Raw genomic sequence first — 12,987 nt, 5'->3', positions numbered from 1 at the left:
AATGGCCCTATGGGCTAACGATCTGCCCCCAGTATGGCTTCCACAAATTCCTTCATGAATCTCGTAAAGAAAATCTTCAACCTGTAAAGGGTGTACGCACCTTAAAAGTGGTCCAGTGAAGGACCTCCTGTAGAGATGGCCTTCCGCTGTTAGACTGAATCTGGCCGATTTCAGCCTAATTTTATGTGCTTCTTTATGGTCTGCTGGCAGCTTCCCCTCTTTTAGGAATGCAATGATTGCATCCATCCAACTTGGTCCAAAGCCCACGCACATTGCTTCTTGTTCGATGTTCTGTTTATCTATGCTCGGGGCCGACATGTAGTCGATCATAATTGTCCTTGTTTTTCCAGTTTGAATTGAGCTGGCCAGGTTGGCTAATGCGTCGGCGTGGGTGTTGTCATCTCGGCTTACTTGGAGTAATCTGCAGTTCTGGAATAGGGCCGCCAGTCGGATGACTTCTTTTGCATATGCCGACATTCTTTCGTCTCTGGCTGCAAATTCTCCTATTGACTGGTTAACAATTAATTGTGAATCACAAAAAACAATTACCTCGTCTGCCTCTGCTGCTGCTGCTAGCTTTAGTCCTGCAATTAATGCCTCATATTCCGCTTCATTATTGGAGGCTTTGAACCCCAGCCGGATGGACTGTTCTACAATTTCTCCATCTGGAGATATCAGCAGTACTCCTGCTCCTGCTCCCTGGCGGTTTGAACTTCCATCGACAAATAGTCTGAACGAATCGCCGATGTAGATGCTGCATGGTCTGAGCTTTTCTTTCTCTTCCTGTTTTGTCTTTGACTGGGTTTCTTTTTGTTTGTCGGGGTGATGCTTATCTCGGCTCGACGGAGCCTGAGGTGTGATGGCTTCAAGGGTGAGTTCTGCGACGAAGTCGGCCAAAACTTGGCCTTTTATTGCTGTTCTTGGCCTGAATTCCAGGTCAAACTGGCCCAGTGTTACTGCCCATTTTGCTATCCTTCCTGTTAAGTCTCCTTGATGTAATAAGGACTTCAATGGGTGTTCTGTTAGAATCACAATCTTGTGTGCCTGAAAGTAATGGCTCAATTTCTTTGAGGCCATTACCAAGGCTAGCATTAATTTTTCCAGTGGAAGGTACCTTGTTTCCGCGTTAGCCAAAGTCTTGCTTACATAATAGACAGCCTTCTGCTCCCCTTTTTCCTCTCGGATTAGCACTGCACTGACTGCGTGTTCAGAGACTGCTAAGTATAAAAATAATTCCTCCCCTGGGACTGGGTTAGAAAGGACCGGGGTTGTGGTCAGGTACTTTTTCAGGTCGGCTAAGGCAGCTTCACATTCTTCCGTCCACAGGAAGTCTGTGGCTTTTTTCACCAGGTTAAAGAAGGGTCTGCACTTGTCTGAGCTTCTGCTGATGAATCGGTTCAGGGCTGCGGCCCTTCCAGTGAGCACTTGAACTTGCTTTGCCGATGTTGGACTCTGTAGTTCCAGGATGGCCTTGATTTGGTCTGGGCTGGCTTCAATGCCCTTTCTTGTTACCAGATACCCTAGAAATTTACCTGACCCAACTCCGAAGGCACACTTCGAGGCGTTGAGTCGGAGCCGATATCGTTTGAGTATGTCAAAGACTTCTTTTAGGTCGGCAAGATGACCTTCTGATTTCTTGGTCTTTACGACCATGTCATCGATGTAAACTTCCACCGTTTTGCCAATCAGGTGTTTAAACATCTTTGTCACTAACCTCTGATAGGTTGCTCCTGCGTTTTTCAGCCCGAAAGGCATTACCCTGTAACAGTACAGGCCTTTCGGGGTGATGAACGCGGTTTTCTCCTCATCTGGAGGGTACATAGCAATCTGGTGGTACCCTCTGTATGCATCTAAAAAACTCATCCTTTCATGTCCCGAGGTGGCGTCTACCAGTTGGTCGATTTTGGGCAGAGGAAAGCTGTCTTTTGGGCAAGCCTTGTTGAGGCTGGTAAAATCTACACAAACCCTCCATTTGCCATTCTTCTTTTTTACTACTACTGTGTTGGACAGCCATGTCAGGTACTGAACTTCTCGGATGGCCCTGGCTTCAAGGAGTCTGTCTACCTCCTCTTCCACTGCTTCGACGTGCAATAACGTCGGCCTTCTGGCTCGTTGAATCACTGGTTTTGCCGATCTGTCGACGTTCAGACTGTGGTAGGTGACCTCGGGGTCAATGCCAGGCATTTCATAGGGTGTCCAGGCGAACGCCTCTATGTTTGCCCTTAAAAAATCTTCCAGTTCCTTTTCCTCTTCTTTGGCTAAGCCGGAGCCGAGAAGAAAAAATCGTTCTTCGTCGCCCTCCTGGACGAGGATTTTCTTTAGCGCCTCTTCGCTTTTCTCGGCTGGTTCTTTCCCAACATCTTCCAGGACTTCTATGTCCTCATCTTCAACTTCTGCTTTCTTTGGCTCCCGTATACTACAGGTGGATTTTATTGCTGCCATGGAGCAATTTTTGGCTTGTAGTTGATCCCCTCTGACTTCTTCAATCCCATGCTCTGTTGGGAACCGGAGTAGTTGATGCAACGTCGAGGGAACTGCCCCCATTGCATGCAACCACGGTCTTCCAAGGATGATGTTGTATGGTGAGGGTGTGTCAATGACCAGGAATTCTGTCCTGATCTTCTTAGTGCCGGCTTGTACCTCCAAGCTTGTTGCACCCAGTGGCCATGTCGGCGTTCCATTAAAGCCGACCATCGGGCCGCTGGATTGCTCTAGGTCATCGGGGTGAAGGCCTAGCTCTTTGTAACATCTGACGTACATGATATCACAGGAGCTGCCTTGGTCTATTAGGATGCGTTTTACTTGGCACTCCCCAACCTGGAGGGATACTACCAAGGCATCATTATGCGGATGTTGGACCAATTCTAGGTCGGCTTCGGTAAAGGCTATCATTGGCCCTTGGCATTCTTCCGGCCGATGTCTCTTGTCCCCAACTTGGTAGATATGCTGTAAATGTCTTACCCTCTGGGTTTCTCCTCTGACTTCGTTTTCGTTGACCCTTGAGTGGATCACATTGACCACCCTTGGTTCTCCTGCCTGTGGTAGCTGTGCTGGGGGAGGGGGTGCTGCTGGTGCTTGAGGCAACCTTGCCTGTTCTTCCCTTGTTCTGGCCTCATCGACCAGGTCCCTCAGGAGGCCTTGTCTTACTAGGTCCTCCAAGTGTGCTTTTAAGGCTCTGCAACCTTGAGTTGGATGCCCTTCTTCATTGTGGTAGGCACAACGTCTGCCGACGTTTCTTCCCATGTATTCCCCTGGAGTTCTTTCCGGAACCCTGAAATATGGTTGATTTCGAATCCGATCCAAGATTTTATGGATTGGGATCCGGAATACCGTGGTTACCGCCTGTTTATTTCTTAATTCTATTTCTTGCCTGGTGGGTCCATTGTTGACTCGGCCTCGCTTTGGCGAGCCGTTTCCCTTTTCTTGCTTCACCTCTTTGTTTCCCGACGTATCTTCCTCGGCCCTGGCGTATTTCTCAATTCTTGCCATGAGTTCTTCCATGCTTTTTGGCAATGTTTTTGCCAAAGACTTCCGTAGTGGGCAGTCATCTTTCAGGCCGTTCTTGAAGGATACGACTGCTACTTCCTGGTTACATTCAGGTATTCGGTTGAACACCTCGTAGTACCTCTTCGCATAGGCCCTGAGGCCTTCTTCTTTGGTGATTCGTAGAGCCATCAAAGCATCAACCCTCAGGGGTTGCAGCTTGTTGGTCACGAAACTGGCCACAAACATCTCGGCCAAGCCTTCCCATGTCTTTATACTTCCTTTTGGTAACTTGTGGAACCAATCAGATGCAATTTCCCCAAAGGACGAGGGGAATACTTTGCAGAGCAACGGCTCGTTTCCGCTATATAGTGCCATTGAATTTAGGTACAACCCAACATGAAAGTTCGGATCTGATTTACCGTCATAGATTTGAAACCTCGGCATACTGAATCTTTTGGGTGGTTCAAATTTGTCCAGTTCCGCCGAGAAGGCTGTCTTTGGTTTCACGGGGGAGTTTACCTCGGCTTCTCCATTCTGTTGCCTCCTCTTGAGGTAGTCCCTTAGGTCTTCCTTGCTCCTCCCTGGAGCTCGGCTGTCTCTGGATTTTAATCTTTTTGGCACACTGCTTTCGGCCTCGAGGTGGGTCCGTTTGGGTCTTTCTTCATGGGTTGTGTCAAAGTGGAGTAGCTGCCCCTGAACATGTCGATGTTCTTTGGGGTCTGGATTCTTCATGTGTTGCGTCCTTCGGGACTCTTCTTGCCTCGGCTTTTCTCGCCCGACTTCCCTGGAAGGCCGGTGAGAGTGCCTTCCGCTCCTGGTATGCTGAGGAACCTCGGGGATTGTTTTTCTTCCGCCCTTTTGGGTATTGGTCGCTGGTATCGGCGTATCTTGCAGCGGGTATGGTGGTTGCATTACATTGTTTTGCATCATGAAGTTGACGACTGACTGAAGGTCTGCCAACTTGTCCGCCAATTCTTTTACTTCCTCATCCCTCCGTAGGCACCTGTCCCTCCATATCTGGAGGTTATCTTCATTGTAGTACGTTCCTTGGTTTGTTCTTTTTGACGTGTCGCCTTCCAGGTTTACATCGTTTTCCCTGTGGCCCAGGCCACGGGCTTCTGAATTGTGGTTGTCTCCTTCAATGTCGAGGCCAATTGGTCTGCCACTCCCAGTGGGAGCGTCATCCCCAATATTTTCCTGTTGTCCGTTAGTGGCCATCTATTCTTCCTTCGTTCCCACAGACGGCGCCAAATTGTGTGGGTAAAAATCTGACCACACTGCCCGTTTAGTGATCAGCAGCTAAGCACCGGCAGAATAGATGGCACCAACAACCTGTAACAGAAAGGAAAACCTCCTCCGACGATCAAGTCAGTATGTTTCTCAAGGATAATCAAGTATTAAACTGAATACTCAAAGTATGAATTACATACCTTAGACCCACGGGGGTGCCTCTCTTTTATAATATACTTAATCCAAGTCCAACTAGAAATATGACTTCTGTGTACCCCAATCTTAGTACTTACTCTGGACTCTTTAGGAGATAGAGATAAACTCCCTAAGAGGTTTATCCTTATCTTAATTAAGTCCCCTCTTTGCTTCAGGACTCTTGACCCTTATCTTCGGATTCCGACATCTTCGGAGATGACCTCGGCTTCTCCGAGATGACCTCGGCTTAACTACCAGGGCACGTGGCACCTCGGCTGACACGTCGGCGTCACCATGCCACGTGTTGGTATTCAGAAAATATGTCCCCACAGTTTTTGTATAAAATATTATATGTCATATAAAAAATTCTCTACTCAATTCAAAATTCTTTCACAAAACAAATTTTTCATACTTAAATTATAATTTTAAACTCACAAACTCAAAATATAACTCATACTCCCAAATTATATTTACAAAGTTCTACCAATTAACTTTTTTTTCTTCCTTTCCATGACAATTTATCCTTTCAGTATAAATTGGACTTTGCTAGAGAGCTCTAATTAATGCCTTTTAGAGCTATAAAGGTCTCACTCATTTTTGGTTTAAATTCATCCAATCATGTCCTACACATGTACACGTGTACGGTCCCGATAAGTCAAACCCAGATAAACAGCTAGCGTTTACTTGCACTTCCTGTGTCTATCTATCTATATGTACATGAATCAAATATCAATGAAATCAAATATCAATGATCAATTGCTCCCCACACTGATCCTTACGGAAGAAGAAACAAGAAGAAGAAGACCATCTCTGAAACCCTAGAAATTTCCTAATTGTTTTTTTAGGAGAAGAAGATGAGCGAAGAAGAAGGGAAGGTTCCCTATCATCACCATCACCATCACCAGCAAGAGCAGCAACAACAACAAACTCAGTACGGAACGTTTCAGGGCGTTGCGAACTACCCTCCTCCGCAACCGGTGATCGGATTCCCTCAGCCTATTCCGCCGCCAGGCGCCGCCGATGCTCCACCGCCGGGTTACTATGCTCATGGTTATCAGGCTGTTCCAGGTAATCCCTGCTATTCTAGTTGAATTGTTGAAACTCTCTGTTTCATTGATTCACTCCAAATCTAACAATTCCTGTAGATCATGCTAGAAAGCCTCGATATGATCTTTGTTGTTCAGTTTGAAAGACATTATGACAAACAATTGAGCCAAACAGAAGGAAATTAGGGATTGAAAGTGGGTTTTTGAAGTTCTATGAATGATCAGTGTTTGGTAGTGGGTAACAAATTGAAGTCATTACAGGTTTTAATCTTTAAGGCTGTGTTTGGTTTACGAATTTGGTGAGAGATTTGGAAAGGAAAAGGGAAAAGATATAAGTGAAATGTGAATGCCCCTTCCTAAATTCCTACCCAAATCCATGAACCAAACATGGCCTAAGGCAATTAGGTGTGAATCCCATATGAACTTTTTAGTTATTTGTGTTGTTATTTACGAGTTCATTTATTTTATATTTGAATTTAAATTAGTGTGATACTGCTCCAGGTTATGCCGTTGCTGAAGGAAGACCTGTAAGAGAGCGCCGCCTTCCTTGCTGCGGCTTTGGGTTTGCCTGGTTTCTGTAAGTTTTTATTATTATTTGTGTGATTGATGTAACCAATGTGGGTCATGATTCAAAGATTATGGCATTGGTTTGTAGATTTGTTTGGCAAGCTTTGCATCTTCTCCTTTGAGAAAACAAGTGGGTTGAGGTTTCAAATATTTAGCTGTACTTGTGAAATTGAAAATTTCGCTTCGATGAAATTGAAAATTTATTTGGAAATTTTGAATGTTTTAGGTTTAGCCCTTTTGCTCTAGCTTATCTTTGGTTGGTTACATTGTTTTGTGTTACATGATAGTAGAGCTTGAAAGTCGACACTTGCACTTGTGAAGAAGTTGGACTTTATGATAGAACCTGATGCTGTTCATCCATATTACCAAAAGAAAGTGTGAAAATAAGGAAAGGGAATGAAAGGAAGGAAGGAAAGAAAATGAACCAGAGAAAGAGAAAAATCTGATGTAGTTGGTCGCTGTAAAGTACTATGTCAATTATGTTCATTTGGTGGATGAGGTTAAACTTTCTGTGTTTTCAATTTCCTGCATTTCTCTCCATCTTCGGCCCATTTTGCCGCAATGCGTAAAAAAATTGGAAACATCTCTGTGTGTACTTATGTGTTGTCAATTATGAAGGAAGTAGGCCTTGTTCATTTTTGTTCCAAATGGACCGGAGTTTTTTCTTATAAAGGTTGCACCAAGTGTGATGAAAGGGACCCTTTGTGTGATTCTCTTCGGCCCAGTTCTGAAATTCAATTGCCTTGTATACGTTGTAACTTGTAAGAGACTTTGCAAGTTTCTTGAATAAGCCACTTTACAATTGCCTAGTTATTTACATTTAGGGTAACTTAATGAGTTTACATTGTTGTTTTAGTTTCTTACAGCTTGTGTCAATGTGATCATTTACCAATTTATAAAAATAATTATTATTAGATGGAAGAATTTCACTTTTATGCTTGAAGTGACTGGAGTTACTTTTACTTGTCTCTATTATCAGAATCTTACGATTCGCAATTCGATTCGCAATTTTTGCAAAATCGATATGAATTTATGAGTGAATCTATTTTGGTAGTGAATCTCTAGTGAATCGCACGATTCACAATCGATTCACGATTCAATTCACTTTTTACGATTTATGCAATTTTTGAAATTATTGTGTCTAACATATTTTCGATTCTTTTTTTCTCCATCTTTTTAGTGAAATGACAGAATACAACTTCTAATAGTTTTTAATACCAAAATGACCAGCATATATACATTGTTTGTTGTTATTTTAGTGATCATAGAATTTTTAATAGGATCCAATTAGATTCATTCAGACCCAAAATATTTTTTAACTTTATTCTCATTTTTTTTCTTTTTAAAAAATCATAATATATCTTCTAAAGATGTTTAAAATTAAAGTTACATTACGATTTATCTGTTGCTATTTTATTAAATTGAATATAATTGAATATTACATGTGTGGGGTTTGTTATACCTTTTAAAATGTTTTAGGCTTTAAAATAAATGATTCTAAATAATTCTTTCTTATTATTTGCTTACTGTTACTTAGAAAAGTATATATGTTTATTGTCCAAATATCAATATTGTTGTTAATTATTGTTACTTTGGAAATTGATAGTTTGTCTAGTTGGTTATTATCTTTATTAAAAAAAAAAAAGAAAAGAATGGTTGATAAGAAATATCTAAAAAAGAAAAAAGGTAAGATGATGATCTTACATAGGAACCTTTGTTAACTTCTTACCTATTAAAGTACGTGATTATTATTTAAAATAATATTTTCATTGATTTAAGTCTAAATATTTCATATTCATAAGATATGTGTAACATCTAAATGTGTAGATATATGTTTTTAAGTAGTTTAGAAAAAGAGACCGAATCTTTACGATTCACGATTCGATTCGCTTCGCGATTCGGTATAAGACCATTTCAATTCACAATACGAATCCCGATTTGACAACTATTATTTTGGTCATGAATCTGACATGATGTGTTAATATGCCTGGGTTTCTGATTTCAGAAACCTGATATATAGTAACGTTTTGATTTCATTTGTCATTTGCTATAAAATTCTTTTATTTTTCTTTTGCTGCATATAATCCCGCCATGCATAGGTAATAGGAATTTTCCACTTCTTCATTATGGTTGATAATAGTGAGCTGTTTGTATTATGAAGGTTCATCATTGGTTTCTTCCTTGCTGCTATCCCCTGGTATGTTGGGGCAATCTTTCTACTTTGTGTCAGATCAGTTGATCACAGAGAGAAACCAGGATATATTGCATGCACGGTTGCGGTGAGTAGTTCTTTTCTGTCATTTTTAGTTTGATTTGCAGTCTCAGGACAGTGTTTCCTATTTTTTCAGTCAGTGATTTTACTTGGTTTAATTCTTAGTCACAAAGTTAGCATCGTTGCTTTGGTAGTTATGGTACTCCCTTCCACATACGTCGTCCAAACAGGCCCTTGATGGAAAAAACAGCTTGTTCAAGTGTTGTTTAGTTGTTAGTTTATTAACTTATGATCCTTCCATAAGTAAAACTCGAATGGAAAAGGGGTTTGTAAGAACAAATAGAACGTTTGGAACTAGCAGTTATATTTTGTAATGGCTTGTGGACACTAGCATGGTTATCTCTAGTATGAAGACCACAAGATCGTCTTCAGCGAACTGTTCCAAATTCACAGGCTGAAAGATTAACAGCATGACCAGTGCTGAATAAGTGGCAGTGACACATATACAGATGATTTGAGCGTGGTTGCTAATGAGAGAGCTAGAATGAAATTCATTGTGTTGTTATGGAGTCCTTCCTTTTACATATGCCAGTCCTATTTTATGTTAGGGAAGATTCTATCAGTGGTCCCTATAATTTGTCTCATGTGTTAATTTGATCCCTGTAGTTAAAATTGTATCAATTTTGCCCTTTAATTTTTCTCATTTATCAATTTAGACTAATTGATAACATCTGTTAAGAAATTGAGAAGAAATCAATGGCAAAAAGGTATATTCCAAAGGAAATGGACCTTTTCAAATTGGACATCAACCCGTCAATCATTTTGAGAAGAGCGAATGAATGATGTTGTCCCTTGGTTTCAGTCAAATTTCTAAAAGGGCATATTATCAATTGGATTATATTGACACAATGTGAAAAATTGAAAGGTAAAATTGATGCAATTAATACCACAATGATCAAATTGGCACAAAACAAACTACAAGGATTATGAGTGTAATTTGGCCTTTATGTTATTATATAATGCACGTGGTGGAGATTCTGTACTGTTGGAGAAATTTAGGCCGTGTTTGGTATAGTTTTGGAATCTTAATTCTAGAGTTATTTTCAACACATTGTTTGGTTTAAGCTTTTCAAAATTGATTCTAAGTCATATTTCAAAACTTATTTGAAAACCTATTTAGCAGCACAGTGAGTTTTTGAATTTTGAATTTTGAAAAGAGCAATTTGGTTTACCCGGTCGTCCTCTTGGACATCCCTCCGGATGTCCGGCCAGTTGACTGGAACTTCTTTTTTTTTCTTTTTTTTTTTTGGTTAAATGGCACCTGTTATTTGGGAAAAAAATGGGAATTTGTTTTTGATTTTTTTTAAGAAAAATAATATATATTTGTTATATTTTAAATCAAAAATATTTTTAAAAAAATATTTTGAACTAAATATACAATAAAAGTTATTTTAAATCAATAATTGAATATTTATTTTGAAAAAAAACTATTTCTTTTGTAATATTTTCAATTAAAAAAATTGATTAATGTTATTTTTTGTTAATAATTATTTTTTTAAATTGAATTTTAAAAAGAGTTTGGTTATGAATGTTGATTAGAATATTTAATAGAGTTTTGAGGAGTGTATTTGGTTATGAGTTATAACAATTTGAATTGAGTTTTGAAAATTCTTTTCAAAACTTATAACCAAACAAATTTTCTTATTTCACATGTCACATCAAACATTTAACACTCAATTCAAAATTCAATTTAAAAATTATTTTTAAAATTCATAACTAAACAATTTTTTTACACTCAAATTATAATTTCAAAATTCATAAATTCAAAATACAATTTTATTTTCAAATTATATTTAGAAAATTTTACTAAATGCTACCGTAGTTTTTTTATGTTCTTCACCCCCTTGCTTTTAGTTGAAATTTTAGTTGAACTCTTTTTATATTTCTGGTCGTTGTGTCATTTTTGTGTGATTTTTATTGCCCGTTTTATTGATCTTTGAGGACTTCTTGTCCACCTTTGTACTCTTTTGCTTTTTACTCAATAAAATTACATTGTTGCTGATCAAAAAATAAAATAAAATAAAATATTCTTTAACCTCCTAGCTCAGCTATGACTCAGTGATGCTGCTTATTATGTGCAGGCTGTTATTGCTACCATTGCAGTAATTTTTGGCGCTACGAGCGATGACATTGACTGGTAATCTTCAGCTGAACAGTTGTACAGGTTGTGATGGGTGTGAAGCTGTTGGGGTTTATAACATTAATCACTGCTATATTTTTTTTATTTTATAAATTGAATCAATTGTACTATGATTTGTAACAACATCGTCTTATCTTCTACCAGTGCTTTTATTAATTTGAATAAGAACCATGTACTCAATTGTATGTTGCAGATTTATTTGAGTATTTGCAGGATTGCTATTTATGTCTACACTGTAATGTTGCGGATTTATCTAATATTCAGTATTTGCATCTTAGAACTCAAGAACATGGACAAGTTCTTATTTTTATTTATCTGGTTGTTGACAAAAAGGAAAGAAATGAAAAAGCAGAAATCTGGAAATTTTTTTAATGCTATGTTTGGATTAGATTTGTGAAGGGAAAAAGCAAATGAGAAGAAAGCTCTGCCACTCTTGTAGAAACTTTCGAGGGGTATTAGCATATGAGAGAAGCAATGAACACCACTTGTGATGCAATACCTGACTGATGAGCTTGATGACTTCAAGATTTTCAAGATTAGCAAGGTTCCATGATGACTGAGCAAACATGATGTCCCCAGCAAGCACTGCCACTCTTGTACCATAGAGTTGCTGAACGGCTTCTTTTGCTGCATATAGTCTAGTTACTCATTTTAGTTGTTGGGATTCTTGAAACTGGACAGAGATGTCGATGTCACATAAATTTTTGCGAAAAGTAACATAAAATGATCATATAAAGATAATAAAAGCTTAATGAGCAAGGATGTTCTAGAGTGATTTTTTTTTAAAGTTTCTTAGAGTGCTACATTGTGTGGTTGAGATTTACTGACAAGTTATATCAATTTTTCTGATGTGACTTGCCAGTAAATCTCAATCACACAATGTAGTACTCTAGAAAACTTTAGAAAAATTTCACTCTAGAGGATCCTTGGTGAAGCTTAATATAACACTACTTTTTATAAATTTAAATTGTTTTGTTTTGTTATCGTATCTTAATTTATTTTGTTCAAATTTATAATTCATTTCACGCATATTTATTTGATAGACACGTATATTCTTTAAGTATTGTGGTCTTAAAAAATAAATTTAACACATTTTATTGAGTGTCACACATGTTGAAATTTTTTTTTAAAATGTTTGTCAAACAAGTAGGTAATTAAAAACCTTGCTTTGACATAGTAATTAATTTTCTAATGTTTTTTTGCTTGTTCTTGATTCATTATAAACTAGTTTAGTAATTGGATCAAATGATTTGGATCTTGTTGAAGGACAATTCATTTAATCTATCTTCTCTTATTCATTTATTGGGGGTGTCTCATAGAAATTGAATAACTACATAATTAATAAAATATTATGGATGTTACATAATTGGTTGTAATGTGTTGAGGGTACAATGCTAGATTGGTAAATATAAGCCTCATCGGGTTTGGTTTGGTTAAAGAGTGGGCGATCTCTTATGAAATTGATATATGTTAATGTATAATGTGATGTTAATGTATAATATAATGTATAATGTAATGTATAATGTTTAATGTAATGTATAATGTATATAGTATAATATATTATAGGACAGAGCATAGAAAGCATATGATTCTTTTCTTTCGGTTGTAAAGGCCAAACACCACTCACACAGTTTCATTATTATGCATAGCTTTTGTCTTCTCCTTTCGGTGCTTCCTCTATAAATGAGCATCACTCTTGTAACCAATTTATATAAAAAATACAACATTCATTCAGATATCTCACATATCTCACAATATAGATTAACAAAAATGTTTACAAGTTGAGACTAAGAAGCTATTAATTGAAATTACAAGTTTTATGGAGAGGTGAAGAGCTGAAGAAATTTCACATGATGACAAATTCTTTAAGCACACAAGAAAATAACATGCGCGTGTGCACGCAAGCAAACAACATGCACATGTCTACATCCTTACACCAGCACACACAAAGTGGAATTATTTATTTTTGGTTAGGAAATTGAGAAGAAAATTAATATTTATTTAATATTGCAAAAAAAAAATTCATTTTTGCCTTTGGTTCAAATAGAAAT

At 38.2% G+C, this 12,987-nt stretch overlaps 1 protein-coding gene across 1 annotated transcript; it reads left to right on the top strand.

Annotated features, from left to right (window-relative positions):
* The first annotated feature begins 5,597 nt into the window (after nt 1–5,597).
* LOC145795418 (large ribosomal subunit protein eL20z-like) lies at nt 5,598–11,167 on the top strand. Its single transcript, XM_082879688.1, has 4 exons — nt 5,598–5,979; nt 6,459–6,534; nt 8,686–8,803; nt 10,878–11,167. Exons 1-4 carry the CDS (start codon nt 5,766–5,768, stop codon nt 10,935–10,937), a joined length of 468 nt encoding a protein of 155 aa, XP_082735814.1. The 5' UTR covers nt 5,598–5,765; the 3' UTR covers nt 10,938–11,167.
* Nucleotides 11,168–12,987: the final 1,820 nt, after the last annotated feature.

Source organism: Camellia sinensis, chromosome 7, assembly GCF_055761805.1.
Source record: "Camellia sinensis isolate YWXY chromosome 7, ASM5576180v1, whole genome shotgun sequence".
In the NCBI taxonomy this organism is placed as follows: domain Eukaryota; kingdom Viridiplantae; phylum Streptophyta; class Magnoliopsida; order Ericales; family Theaceae; genus Camellia; species Camellia sinensis.
This window is presented reverse-complemented; position numbering and strand designations above follow the sequence as displayed.